Source organism: Stegostoma tigrinum, chromosome 7, assembly GCF_030684315.1.
Source record: "Stegostoma tigrinum isolate sSteTig4 chromosome 7, sSteTig4.hap1, whole genome shotgun sequence".
Lineage (NCBI taxonomy): Eukaryota > Metazoa > Chordata > Chondrichthyes > Orectolobiformes > Stegostomatidae > Stegostoma > Stegostoma tigrinum.
In genome coordinates, this window is record NC_081360.1 from 17085782 (window position 1) to 17099847 (window position 14066).

General features: G+C 42.1%; 1 protein-coding gene across 4 annotated transcripts in view; it reads right to left on the reverse strand.

Moving 5' to 3' along the window:
* fastkd2 (FAST kinase domains 2) overlaps window positions 1-12166 on the reverse strand; it is a 33118-nt gene extending 20952 nt beyond the window's left edge. The window contains exons 1-5 of one of the 4 annotated variants that reach the window (XM_048535141.2): window positions 12107-12166; window positions 10253-11047; window positions 6209-6312; window positions 2123-2231; window positions 313-436 (exon numbers count right to left, since the gene is read on the reverse strand). In XM_048535141.2, coding sequence (XP_048391098.1) covers window positions 313-436; window positions 2123-2231; window positions 6209-6312; window positions 10253-10987 — 1072 coding nt within the window. In that variant the 5' untranslated portion in view covers window positions 10988-11047; window positions 12107-12166. Of the gene's footprint in view, window positions 1-312; window positions 437-2122; window positions 2232-6208; window positions 6313-10252; window positions 11048-11131; window positions 11438-12021 lie in introns of those variants that run through there. The other 3 variants (XM_059647062.1, XM_059647063.1, XM_059647061.1) reach the window with 3 other exon arrangements.
* Between the last annotated feature and the right edge of the window lie 1900 nt (window positions 12167-14066).

Sequence of the window (14066 nt, forward strand, 5' to 3'; positions counted from 1 at the left end):
AATGGCAAACAAAACCTGGCAGCAAGCTGCAGAAGAAGCAGGAAGTGACCCCAAACACTGAGTCAAAGAGGGACGTTTCACAGAATAGCTGCAAGGAGTACACGGGGGTTAAGGGAGGGCTTCTGGGGTCCCCAGCCTCGGCAGTTGAAAGTGTGGCTGCCAGTGAAGAGCAATGAAAATCAGGGCTGTGCAAAAGGCCAGAACTGGGAGCGTGCAGAAATCTTGAGCAGTTGTGGACTGGAAGTGGTTATAGTGGGGCAATGGAGGCCACTGGAAACAAGGATGAGAATTTTAAACTCAAGGATCACTTACCAATAATCCTGTTGCTGCAGGTCTCTAGGAGTGGAAGTGACCGGTGGTCCATGGCTGCCAAAGTGACGAACATGTATTGACAATTGGGAAGGGTGAACTCATTCAGCAAAGAGATTGCTTTGTTCTGTCAATGGGAGAGCAACAACCTTTAAATAACCTCTCAGCAGCCTGAGACAAGATTGTGTCTTAAAAGAAAATACTGTCACGTATCTGAATTGCAGCCTTCAAATTGCATTAATGATATGCATAGTATTTACAGTGAAACAAATGCAGCACCCACTTTGCATTCTGTGCTGTCCACCACACAGCATCAATACACGTGCACCATCACTGGAACACTCCTCGACCAGTTAACTGCTCCAGGCAGTTCTGCCATTTAGCTAAACATTAAGGTTCTATTCCTTGCTCTGCCCCTGTCAGATGGAACAGATTCTCCCCATTCAGCCTCTCAACTCCTTTAATCATCTTAAAACAACCCCATTAAACCACCCCTTCACCTTACAGATTCAAGTGAACAGAAACCTATGCAACGCGACTTCTCTTGAAGACCTAATCCTTCAAACCCTGTTAAGATTCTGGTCATCCCCGAAAGGGCAATATATTCTTCTTGAGATGCAGTGCCTAGAACTGTACACCATGCTGTAGGTTGGTTTTTACCAGAGCTCTAAACAGTTTTGTGGCCTGTTTTATTTCTTGTGCCCCGTTTTTTAACTTGCAAAGCTCTTGAATGAGATGTCCCCTGGCAATATTAATATTTCTGGAAGACAAGACGGCACAGTGGTAATGTCACGAGATTTTTAACCGGGGCCTAGCTAATTGTTCAAATTCCACGCCAGTAGATGGTGGAATTTAAAATTAATTCAGAAATCTGGGATATAAAGCTGTTTATCAATTATTTGTTTGACCATGTGGTTCACTTTAGGAATTTGCCGTTCTTACCCAGTCTGGCCTACATGACCCACAACAACGTGAATGGCTCTGAACTACGCTCTGAAATGACCTAGTATTTGTGGGCGGGCAACAAATGCTGGCCTTGCTAGTGACATCCGCAGCCCATGACAGATGCCAGTGCCTGAACCCGTGAAATGGGACATGACTGCCAATGAAAAGCATTCCCAAATCCAATTCTGCAAACTGCCACAGGCCTGGCTCTCAGTTTCTTGTTGAAAATGGTCCACCCCCACCCAGCAGAATAGAACAGATATTTCTTCGAACAAGTCCTTGCCTGACCCAACAGTTTCTGTTCAGATTTATGGTCGTTTTCTACAATTCCCTCTCTGATCGAAGAGGGAGTGGTATGGATGGTACAGGGTGCCCACCAATTCTGTGCCTCCATGGGGGGGGGGGGGGGGGGGGGGGGGGGGCGGCGGCATCATACAGAAAGGCCATATCTCAAACAATGATATAGCACAGAAACAGACCCTTTGGTCCAACTTGGCCATGCCGACCAGATATCCTAAAGTAATCTTGTCCCATTTGCCAACATCTGGCCTACATCCCTCCAAACCCTGCCTATTCATAAACCCATCCAGATGCCTTTTAAGTGTTTAAATTGTGCAAGCCTCCACTACTCCATCACCAAAACATGGTTCTGCTCCATTCCACAAAAGGCCAGTCTCCACAACAGTGACCATGGTGCTGTTGGATTGTTGGAGACGGGTCCTATATATGACTTCACACCAACGTAGTTTCCTCTTTAGTGCCCTGCGGAGTACACCACTGCCTTCTCAAAAGGCTAGCAGGCAGGCACATGCAGCAAATGTTAGCCTCGCAGGTGACACCGAAAACCCAAGAATTACATAAAACTTACTTCCAGCTTTTTCTTAAGAGGCAGTGGGGCGTCTTGACCAATACATCTCATCATGGTCTGCAGGGCCATCACTCTCTTGATCACTGGAATGCGTAGCTCTACAAGAAGCCTATCAAGACACAAACACCAAACGTTGTTTCCCTCTCTTTATAGCAACAGAGAAAAGATCAGAATTAGGCAGTTTGGCCCCTCAAGCCTGCCTCAACATTCAATGAGGCCATGACTTATCGTCTATCTCAACATCTTCTCCCCACAGTATCCAGATATCCTTTGATGTCTTTAACCCCCGGAAATATATCCATCCTTGTCCTAAACATATTCAAACACTAAAGGTTTACTACCGCTGATTGAAGGAATTTCATCTGATCTCAATCCCAAATAGCCTACCACTTATTCTTGGATTATGTTACCAGGTTCCAGATCTCGGCATACTTCCTGCATCTACCCTGTTGAGTCCTGCAAGACTTTAGCATGCTTCTATGAGCCAACCCCTGTATTCTTCTAAACTTTACAGAATACAAGCTCAGTTTCCACAATCGCTCCTCGCAGGATAATCCCATCCTCTCTGGGATCATCTACTGCACCCCATATACAGTGATTTTATCTTTTAGCTAAGGAGATGAAATGAAAAGTAAAAGGCCCTAAATTTTATTCCTTCAGAATTTCATTTCATGCCATTTCAGTATATTATATTGTCTGGCAGGCAGAAGGATCTGGAAGTAGTGTTGGGCAAAAACTATTGCAAGACACTCTCTGGAATCAGGCAGTGCACAACAGCTAAACTATATTCTCCCAAGCCCTCAACTTCCATCATTAATATAAAACAAACGCACTACAAGTGTCAGTTACTAATGTGGAATTTTTCAAACTCACTGCATTTGTCAGGGGTAACAGAACAGGATTTTAAAATCTATCATTAGGATATCAGCTGATTTTTCCACTGGATAAGTCAGATCCCAAATTAAATTCGGCTTGAGAATTTTTATGTTAATTTCAAGCCTTTTTATTTTTCACTGAAGCATAAACACACAAAGCTGTGGATTTGTATAACAAACTAATTCCTCAAAATATACTTTAAAAATGAAATTAAACAAACTAAGCTAACTCAATATAACAGCTTGAAAGATTTCAGAAAACAAGCAAAGAAACCATTTACTACCCAACACTATTACTTCACTCTTAATTATAATCTAGATAAATTTTCCTTCCCTATTAAATCTGTAGGTTTGACTTAACTGCTTCTTCTCATATCCTGCCTTGTGAGCTGCAAAGTTTTTTTTTCTTGAATACTCACACAATTTAGCTTATTACTTTCTCAAGTCTGAATGGCCAACGTAAATTTGTAACTCAACACTCCTGGTCTGGAAGTTTCACAAATTACACTCTTTCACTGAGGTAACTTCTTTCCCTAACTGCTATGAACAATCTCCCTTTTTACCGAAAGATGATACTTGCATCTGACTTTAGTCAGTTGGTTTTTAAATGAACCAAATATTCTTCAATTATTTTTTTCTTTAAAATTTATTGTCAGACTCTGCTAAAGCTAATGGCTTAATGTTTTAACTGTCCTGTTGTAAACCCACCCAGGAGGTCAATAAACTTCCATTCACACTCCAGGGGTCCTTGCAATCACCTGCTTTCAGGCACATTCTGGTTTTAAAATCATACTGCCATAAAAACTGACCTCATTATTTTTTAAATGCATTTACAAAAAATAAACCAATAGCCATCTACCAGTTTGAAAAAAACATACGCAAATCATACACTCTCATCGCACCAGTCAAAAGATAAGAGTACACCACAATCCTTGTGCTGAATCCGTATTATAAAGGGAATATTGCAAGTCAAGGAGCACAAAGTTAAACAAACGGTAGCATTCTCATCTCGAGGTGGAATTGCGCGTTACCGTTAAAATGAAAAATATTTTTAAAACAGCTCAATTTCCTACTGTTAAATTGTGCCTGAGTTTTAAAATATATCTTTCTATATGAAGCAATTGTAAGAACTCTGGAGAAAGTGAGGGGGCAAAAAAGACAAGGGTGAGACAAAAACTGAGAGGTACAACTCTCAGAAAATGGCTAAACAGGGTGGGTCACTTCTCTTTCAAAAAGAGGCAGCATGCTGAGAACTGATAGATGCCTTCAAAATTACAGGAGAATTTAGAGTCATAGAACTGTACAGTACGGAAACAAACCCTTCAGTCCAACTCTTGCAGGCCAAACAGATATCCTAAATTAATCTAGTCCCATTTGCCAGCATTTGGCCCATATCCCTCTAATCCCTTCCTATTCATATACCCATCCAGGTGCCTTTTAAATATTGTAAATGTACCAGCCTCCTCCACTTCTTCTGGTAGCTCATCGCATACACACACCACCCTCTGTGTGAAAAAGTAGCCCCTTCGGTCCCTTTTATACTTTCCCCCCCCCTCACCTTAAACCTATGCCCTCTAGTTTTGGACCCCACTACCCTGGGGAAAAGACTTTGGCTATTCACCCTATCTACACCCCTCATGATTTTATAAACTTCTATAAGATCACCCATCAGCCTCCAACACTCCGTGGAAAATAGCCCCAGCTTATTCAGCCTCTCCCTGTAGCTCAAACCTTCCAACCCCGGCAACATCTTTGTTAATCTTTTCTGAACCCTTTCAAGTTTCACAAAACCCTTCACAAAACCAGAATTGAACACAGTATTCCCAAAGTCGCCTAACCAATGTGCTGTACAGTTGCAACATGACCTTCCAACTCCTATACTCAAGCATACCAAATACCTTCTTCACTATCCTGTCCAACTCAGACTCTTACTTTCAAGGAACCACGAACCTGCACTGCAAGGTCTCTTTGCTCAGCAATACTCCCCAGGACCTTACAATTAATTGTATAAGTCCTGCCCTGATTTGCCTTTCCAAAATGCAGCTCCTCACATTTATCTAAAATAAATCTATCTGCCATTCTTCAGCCCATCGGCCCATCTGATAAAGGCCCTGTTGTACTCTATGGTAAACTTCTTGGCTGTCCACTGCACCTTCAATTACCATACCTCCTATGTTCACATCCAAATCATTTACATAAATGACCAAAAGCAGTGGACCCAACACTGATTCTTGTGGCACACTGCTGGTCACAGGCCTCCAATCTGAAAAACAACTCTTCCCCACTACCCTCTGGTCTTCTACCTTCGAGCCAGTTCTGTATCCAACTGACTAGTTTTCCTTGTTTTCCATGTGATCTAACCTGGCTAACCAGTCTACCTTGCAGAACCTTGTTAAACGCCTTTCTGATGTCCATATTCATCTCATCCACCACTCTGCCATCATCAATCCTCTTTGTTACTTCTTTAGGTAGATGAAGTGAAGATATTATCACTTGTGTAGGAGTCCAAAAATATGGGCTATAATCACAGAAGAGCCTCTAATAAACTGAACACAGAATTCCGCAGGGCGGCACAGCGGCTCAGTGGTTAGCACTGCTGCCTCACAGCTCAGGGACCTGGGTTTGAATCCAGCCGTGGGCGACTGTCTGTTGTGGAGTTTGCACATTCGCCCCGGGTCTGCGCGGGTTTCCAACGGGAGCTCTAGTTTCCTCCCACAGTCCAAAGATGCGCAGGTTAGGTGGAAGGGCCATGTTAAATAAACCCTAATGTCCAGGGATGTGTAAATTAGGTGGATTAGCTGTGGGAAATGCAGGACTACAGGGATAGTGTAAGGTGGTGAGTCTGGGTGAGATGTTCCTTGCAGAGTCGGTGTAAACTTGTTGGGGAGAATGCCCTGTTTCCACACTGTAGGGATTCTATCAATTCAGGGAATAAATCCTTCATGATAGAGATGTGAGAATGTGAAACTTACCACCATAGTGGGCTGTCGAGGTGAACAGCATCGATTCATTCAGGCAGAAGTTAGAAAAACACGAAGGAGAAAGGAATGGAAAGAATTACTGACAGGGTGCTTTATCTGGATGAGTTGGGCTGAGTGGCTTGTTTCTGCAGTGTAAAGGTTCCACAGAATTAAGGCAACGTTTCTAAAACATGAATTGGGCATGCGTGCAGTACAGGTTGAGATAGTAGATTCATGTGCCACGGCCTTACCTCAGGCCTACTCGCAATGCATTTACACTCTTGTTGTCTTCCATGTTCTTCACACAACTAGACAGCACTGAGAGAGACCTCTCATCAAATTCATTCAGACGCTCCTAAAAGACCACAGACAGATCAGACACTGCAAATTCAAGGTTAAGAAAACTTCTCTGTTTTGCAATTCTAGCTCCCAGAAATAAAAACCTAGTGCTTGGTTTCCACTCTCACAGGCCCTATTGACCTGTGTCACTAATTCTAGTTATTTGTCTATTTGAAATCCCAGACCCCTCGGTTCCTTGAACCTATTTAGATACTTATTTTCTAAGTAACATTTAATCTCCTCATTATTATTACCAATGTGCAATACTGCTTGCAAGTACATGGTGAATTTAATATGCCAATTATATTCTCTAAGCAAAATGTTCAGAAATGTTATTACATACCTCTGGAGCAAGTGGGGCTTGAACCTGGCCCTCCCTGTCTGGAGATATGGACACCACCACTACACGACAAGAGCCCATCATTTACAGATTATATGCCAATTACATCCCTAACTTCTTGTAAATTAGAGCTGGCCTGCTCAGTATTGACTGTCTCAATCCTACTATCATAATGTCTCCTGACTATTCTGATGTTATTTGAAATTTAAAAATTGTGTCTTTGATTCCAAAGTGAAAATTATTAATTGAGGTTGTGAACAACAGTGATGCCACTCCTCATCCTTACGGGACCTAATGCTCCCCGAGCCACTCTGAACATCGACATTTTATCTCTGCTTGCTGCCAGTTAGCTGTCCAGTCTGCAATGTATCTCCAAACCCCATACACTAATCTTATTAATCAGTCCATTATATAATGTTTTATCAAATAAAAACCAAAAGAACTGCTGATGCTGTAAATCAGGAATAACGTTTTATCGATGGCTTTTAAAAATCTAGATACATTGAATCAACTGCATTCTCATTAACCTTCTCTGTTGACTCTTCAAAGAATTCAACGTGACTAATCAAATGAGCCTTTTCATTTTGCAAGCCCTGCTCACTTTTCATTGTTTGGGTTTCCAGGTGATACTCTATTATCTTCGTTAATAAGGGTTTTGTTATCTTTTGTATTAACAATGTTAATTCAACTGGTCTATAGATCTCAGAACATGCTGTAAATATTCTATAAATAATTCTGCTGCCTTCACATTCTGAGCTACTGTCCCAAACACTAAATCAATAGCTATAAATGTTCATCTGAAATGTGAAGAAAAAGCAGCCTCTGCTTCTACCTGAAGCAGTAGGCATAGATATTTCAAAAGTGACTGTTCAGGGAGTTAGATACCTTTCCTTATCAGAAAAGTAACTGATTAAATTCTACACAGTTTCTTCAACGGATTTCTGCAATTATCCTGTTAAAGAAATGGACTATCCGTGGCAGAGCAGGAACAGGTGAAACTTCCTCTCTATCACCACCTCACATGTTCCCTTCGAGGCTACATACTATCTCTCCGTCTTCGGTCCACCTCCCCCTGTCTCCCTATTTATTTCAGAACCCTCTCCCCATCCCCCTCTCTGATGAAGGGTCTAGGCCCGATAAGTCAGCTTTTGTGCTCCTGAGATGCTTCTTGGCCTGCTGTGTTCATCGAGATAACACTTTGTTATCTAGGAACTATATTATTGTTCCTTTACTATCACTGGATCTAAATCCTAAATCTCCCTTCCCATCTATACCATGATAGCACCTGCAAAAGGTAGTAGTGGTTCAAGAAGCTGACTCACCATCACTTTCTCAAGGGAAATTAGAAATAGGCAACAAATACTAGTCTAGCCCACATTCTATGAAAAATCCAACTGTCCCAATCTAATTTTAAAAAGTGAACTAGTTCAGATTCTTTTGAGGGAAAGAATTCCACACTTACATTAGCCTTTATGTCGATAACATGCTTTCCGTCTTGACTTTAAAATGACCTCCGTTCGAATTTTAAGACAGTGCCCCTGAGGACTGGATTGCATTCCTCCAAAGGAAATAGTTTCCCCTGTCTACTTTATTGCCATTATCATTTTAGACATTTGTAATCAGATCTCATAGGGCTTCAAAGTAGGAATACATTAGGAATCTCACGACAGAATGTCGGTATAAGAACAAAAAACTTGCATAATGACTTTAAAGTAATGTAACACTCCAAGGTGCTGCACAAGGCCATTAATAGAACAAAGTACGATACTAAAGCACAGAAGGTGTCATTGGGTTAGATGATCAAAAGACTGATCAAATAGGTAGGTTTTAACAAACAGAGCCAGGAACACTAGAGCTTCAGCCCAGGCAATTGAAAGCATGGCTACCCATGCTGCAGCAATGATGATTGGAAATGCACAGCGTACAGGAGTGCAATTATTTTGGAAGGTCATGGGATTGGAAGAGATTACAGAGATAGGAGTGAGGCAAGGACATGAGATTTGAAAATAAAGATCAATATTTTACAATCAAAATGCTGTTTTAAATGAGAGCCAATTTAGGTCAGCGAACACATGGATTATAAGGAAGCTGGACCTGCCACCAATTAATAGTTAGAGATTTGGGTGAAGTTTACAGTGTGCCTAGCAGCAGGAGGAGCCAATTTGGCACCTCAAGCCAGCTCCACCATTCAATAGAGTCATCTGGTGGTAGTCGCAGACCCACTTTCCTGTCTGCCAATTCGATAACCTCCGCTTCCTTGTTGATCAAACATCCAACTAACTCCACCTTGAATGAATGCAATAAACTAGCCTTCACAGTTTTCAGAAATGGGAAGTCTACATGCTCAAATAAAAATCTGATCTCATTGACAGTTATTGTTTTAAGTTCCTTCCTCACAATTACCTCTTGATTTTCAATTATCATTTGAAAGTTTTCTTTGCATTCTGCAGTGAAGAGACAAATATCTGTTCAATGCCTCCACCTTTTTCATTACCAATTCCTCAGACTCTCTCTCTAGAGGACCAAAGCTAACTTTAGTTATTCTTTTCCACTTTGAAACATGGAAACCAATACTATCTGCAGTTTTATTTCTTCCTAGCTTTCTCACATACTCCTTTTATAATTTTTTGCTGCTTCTTAGAATCTGACTACCACTATTCTTTGTACACTTGTGCCATGTTTCATTCTCTTTGATACTATTTTTATTTATTTAGAGACAGATGATGCATCCTTCTCAAAGAATCATTCACTTTCACTTTAGTAAATCTTTACTGAGTTATTAACTATCTCCACAAAAGTCTGTCACTGCATCTCCACTGTCCTTTCTTGTAATCTAATCTCTTAGATCACTTTAACTAGCTCTGCCTTCAAACTCTTATAACTATTTTATTTAGATTTGAAACAATTGCACCCATATTTGTCCCCTTCAAACTGAGATTTGAAATTTGATCAGATTATGACTGTCACCTTTAGTCTCCTCTACCATTATCATCCAGAATAGCCTGCTCTATGGTTGGCTGTAGAAAGTACTGCTGAAAGAAACTGTCCGAAATACAATCTACGAATGCATTTCCGATCTATCCACGCTGATCTAAATTCCTATTTCCATATAGAAAGGAAGTCACCCATGGTTACTGTGTGATTTTTTTACATATTGTATTCTGTACACTCTGTCTTACACTGTACCTGCTTGTTAGGGAGCTTGTACAGTATTCCCAAATGGTTGGGAGGCCAGCTAGAAGTGCATTGGAAATAGTCAAGTCTGTAAGTAATGAAGGTATAGATGAGCAAGTGAGCTGTGAATGAATCCCTATTTGCTATTAATACTTAAGTAATACAAGAATTTAAAATGTCTTATTTAAATAAGAATTTTGGGTTCATACTGAGTGGAAAACTCGTTATGTTTACAGTAACAGGATGGAAGATCACACAAAAATGGAGCATAGACCACTTTTATTTTTCAGCCAATCACCAGCGTTTTTGAGACCTTCCTGTTTGTTATATGCTTCAGTTTGTCAACCAGAAGAACTAAATTACGGATGCTAAGAGAGTTTCCCAATGAGCTACTACGCCAATTCTCACCAGCAATGCATTGTAAGGCATTAATTGTATCTACCTGGATCACTCTCAGCAGGGTATGAATGAGCCGGCTATTCTGCGACACTCCAATCTTTACCAAGGCGAAGAGACTATATGACAAGTCACTGCAACTCATTAACTGAGCTTCCTTTAGTGTCTGCTGGCAGATCTTCTCAAAGACAGGATGCTCAAACATCAGCTTCTGCTCATATCGCTTTTGATCCTCTGACATCTTTTTGGTAGTCTTCCACATGGTCATCAGGCAATTGCTGACCTGTTTCCAGGTCATTGTGGATTCTTTATATAGGTCTAGCACATCGCTGGGGGAGGTGCACATCTGAAGCCTGTCAAAGAATTTTTCCAAAGGTTTTATCCTTTCAGCTGATGAAAGGTTTTTCTGTTCAGTAACAAATTCCTCTTCAAGAGGCTCCAGATTTTGTATGATTGCCCTTTTTGATAAATGACCATCAGAAGGACGAGATACACCATTAATCTCGCTGCTGTAGATATTCCCATCTTCTGGCTCTCTTTCTATTACTGCTGCAGGAATGTGATATTCTGTCTTTTCAGATGAATGGAATCGGTCTGATTTTAAATCCAAACAATTTCCTAGACAGTAGAGAAAGCCATTTTGTCTCCTCACTGGTGCAAACCTGTATGTTTGGATGCAAGTCACATGGCTTCGAACACCAGTTAACACACATCTATGGGAGAAAAAGCTGCACAGTCTTAAGATTCTGACAAGCTGATTTCCAGCTGAGTGGATAGTCATGGTAAGGAAGTAAGGTCACAAAGGTTGAACTCAGCAGTTGGTTTTTCTATAAAATACTAGCTGCAAACAAGAATAAAAATACGTTAAAAACAGCCAAAATTGTAGCAATTTTAAAAATTGAAAAACAGTATAAACAGCATATACCAATGTTCTGCTCTGAACATTTACAGGTCCACACGTTCTTGCTGACCTGGATACAAGCATTTTCAGCTTCAGGAGATTCTGTTAAAGTAGATTCAAGGTTGCACACACTGCTGCCACTATGCGCTGGTACAGGAGTACACTTTAAGATAGCGATTGCCAGCAATTTGAGGGCTGCTTTATTTGACATGGCATTGAGCTTGAATATTGTTAGTGCTGTACCCATCCAGGCAAATGGAGGGCATTCAAAGAACAAAGAATAGTAGATACACAGGAGCAGATCCTTCAGACTATCAAGCATCCATTACACTCTCCTCACCTTGTAGATGGTGGAGAGGGGACTCAGAATTCCTAGCATTTGGCCCGCTCTGCAGCCCCTTGATTCACATGGCTGGTTTATGGGACCCCCCCCCCCCCAACCCCGCCCAGGAATGTGGATCAGTGGTTAGCGATTCCAGTCCGGGACACATTCCCCCACCGTGACTGCGCGGGTTTTCCGCCGGGTGCTCCGGATTCCTCCCACAGTCCAAAGATGTGCAGGTTAGATGGATCGGCCATTGGCGGTTACAGGGATAGAGTAGGGTGTGTGGGTCTGGGTGGGATGCTCTTCGGCGGGGCGGGGCGGGGGAGGTGGCTGTGGACTCGATGGGCCGAATGGCCTACTTCCACACTGTATTGATTCTAATGCCAAGTCGAAACACGCACTGTTGTTGGCGGTAGGGGGGAAATTCTGTATCCTATCAATCAACATCGGACTCCCGAAAATGCAATGTGGTGACATATCTGAAGATGGGGGGAAAAGGTCGATACCAAGGTGGGGGTGAATGTGAAAATCATCACCGATTCACTGAAGAAGCGGCTTAAAGGTCGAGCTTCCATTGCCCCGTGTCTACCTTATTCCACTCCTCTCTTTAATTTTTTTCCTGCTACTCGATGAAGGCGGCCAGGAGTCTAATCTTCTCTCATTGTGCACCTTACCTCACCACGGACCGACTATAGGGGCGCAGCCATCTTGGAAACCCAGAAGTATCGCGAGATTCCAGCCGCAATGAAAGTGATAGAGCAGTTTCACGCCGCGTCACCAGCGGAAGTGCCGACACAGCACCAACCAGCGCGTGCGCGGAATGGCACTTCCGAGCCAGTGTAAAATTTCTCATCTCTCTCAGCGCCGATGTCGGGGGAGCTTCTGCGGTTTAACTTCTCATTAAACAAAATTTAAAACTTAAAGAGCGATCACTTCTGGCGTGACTTATTAAAAAATATATATAACTCACCTGCACAAAGGGCAACAAAAATCTGTAACCATTTCTCAAAGCTGAGGTGACAGCTTTTGGAACTGAGAATGACATATTTTTGCTCCGTGTGAGCGTAGAAGGATATGCATCAAAGTTGGGTGAATGGCATAGAGTCAGAGATCAGTCTTTACCACGTCCGAGAGGCTGAATGACCTGCTCTGTTCCAAAATCCTGAGTAAACTGATTGACCTAATGATGTGGGGATGCCGATGTTGGACTGGGGTGTAGAAAGTCAAAAGTCACACGACACCAGGGTATAGCCCAACCGGTTTATTTAAAATCACAAGCTTTCCTAAAGCTGCTCCTTTGTCATGTAATCCTTTTTACATTGACAGTAACAACACTTTAATCGTTTGGAGCGGTGAAATTAAACTCAAACTCTCCTGCACACATCCCAACTTGCACCGACTCCAATTCAAACATGAGTTCAGTGCTCACCGACCGACATGGCTCCTTCAGCAACTCAGATCTCTCCTCTAACTGAAATGTGATCCAGGTCTACAACTGTCTGAGATGTCTGCGCTTCTCAATAATTGGTCCCTTGCAAACACCCAATTTTTACCGCTCCACCATTGATGTCTAATCCTCAGATAGCAAGACCCCAAGCTCTCGAATTACCTCATTAGCCAGCTTCCCCTCTCCACTTTTGTCTTTCAACACATTCTCTTTTTTCACCTGTCATAATGCACCTTGGAAAATTTAACTGTCTGGCCACGGCCCATGGCCCATGATCAGGCACTCAACAAGAGGGGCTGTAAAGTTAGGCACTTGCTTTATTTCTTCATTTTTCTGCTTTTATATTCGATGTTTTGATTTACTCTTCTGGCGTTTAAAATGGCACTGGTGAATGGTCACAGCATACAACAAATATCACTTTATTTTGTAACAAGATAGATGTGACAGTAAATAAATCAAAGCAAATCCCACTCCCACCATGAGATAATTCACAAAATTAATCACCAATCTGTCATTTATGAGCTGCTGGAGGTGGGGGGGAGGGTTTCTCCATGAACCATCAGCCTTGTTAGTGAAGTCCAATGCCACCAGAAACTGTCAGCCAATCAGAGACCAGCAATTCTGGGTCTTGGAGATGGTCACTGGAATCACAGTCTTTAAGGGAAACTGGAAGGCGTTTTGGGGGCGTGGAAGTGCATTTTGATCAGGGTCACGAGGACAGAGGGCCTAAGGAAAGGGCAGAGTATGCCTTCAGCATTACCCACTTGCACCCATCCTTAACCACAAATAGCTCCTGATTGAAGCAAATGGAAGTCACCTAACCCAGCAGGCAGGTCGTCCTAGTTTCCCAGTTGGGAAACAAACCATTTTTCTTGCATGTGAGGTGGCAGTTAAGGCTTTTTACATGGCTTTAATTGAGCAACATACATTCTAACCCAGCTCAGCGAGCAAGTCAACAACCTCACTTCTCACCCATTCTGTGATAATGAAAAGGGGGTCAGTGGCTGCCTTGGTCAATTCATCCAATCACTTACTTTTCTTGCCACCTTACTCACCCCCAACAATGAAGGGGTAATCATGCCTGGTGATTCAAATTGATAGCCTGGTTATGATATGGATTCCATTGAAAACTTCCCATCATTTTCTGTTTTTAATTATGGCAATGTGATATGAACCACATAATTTTT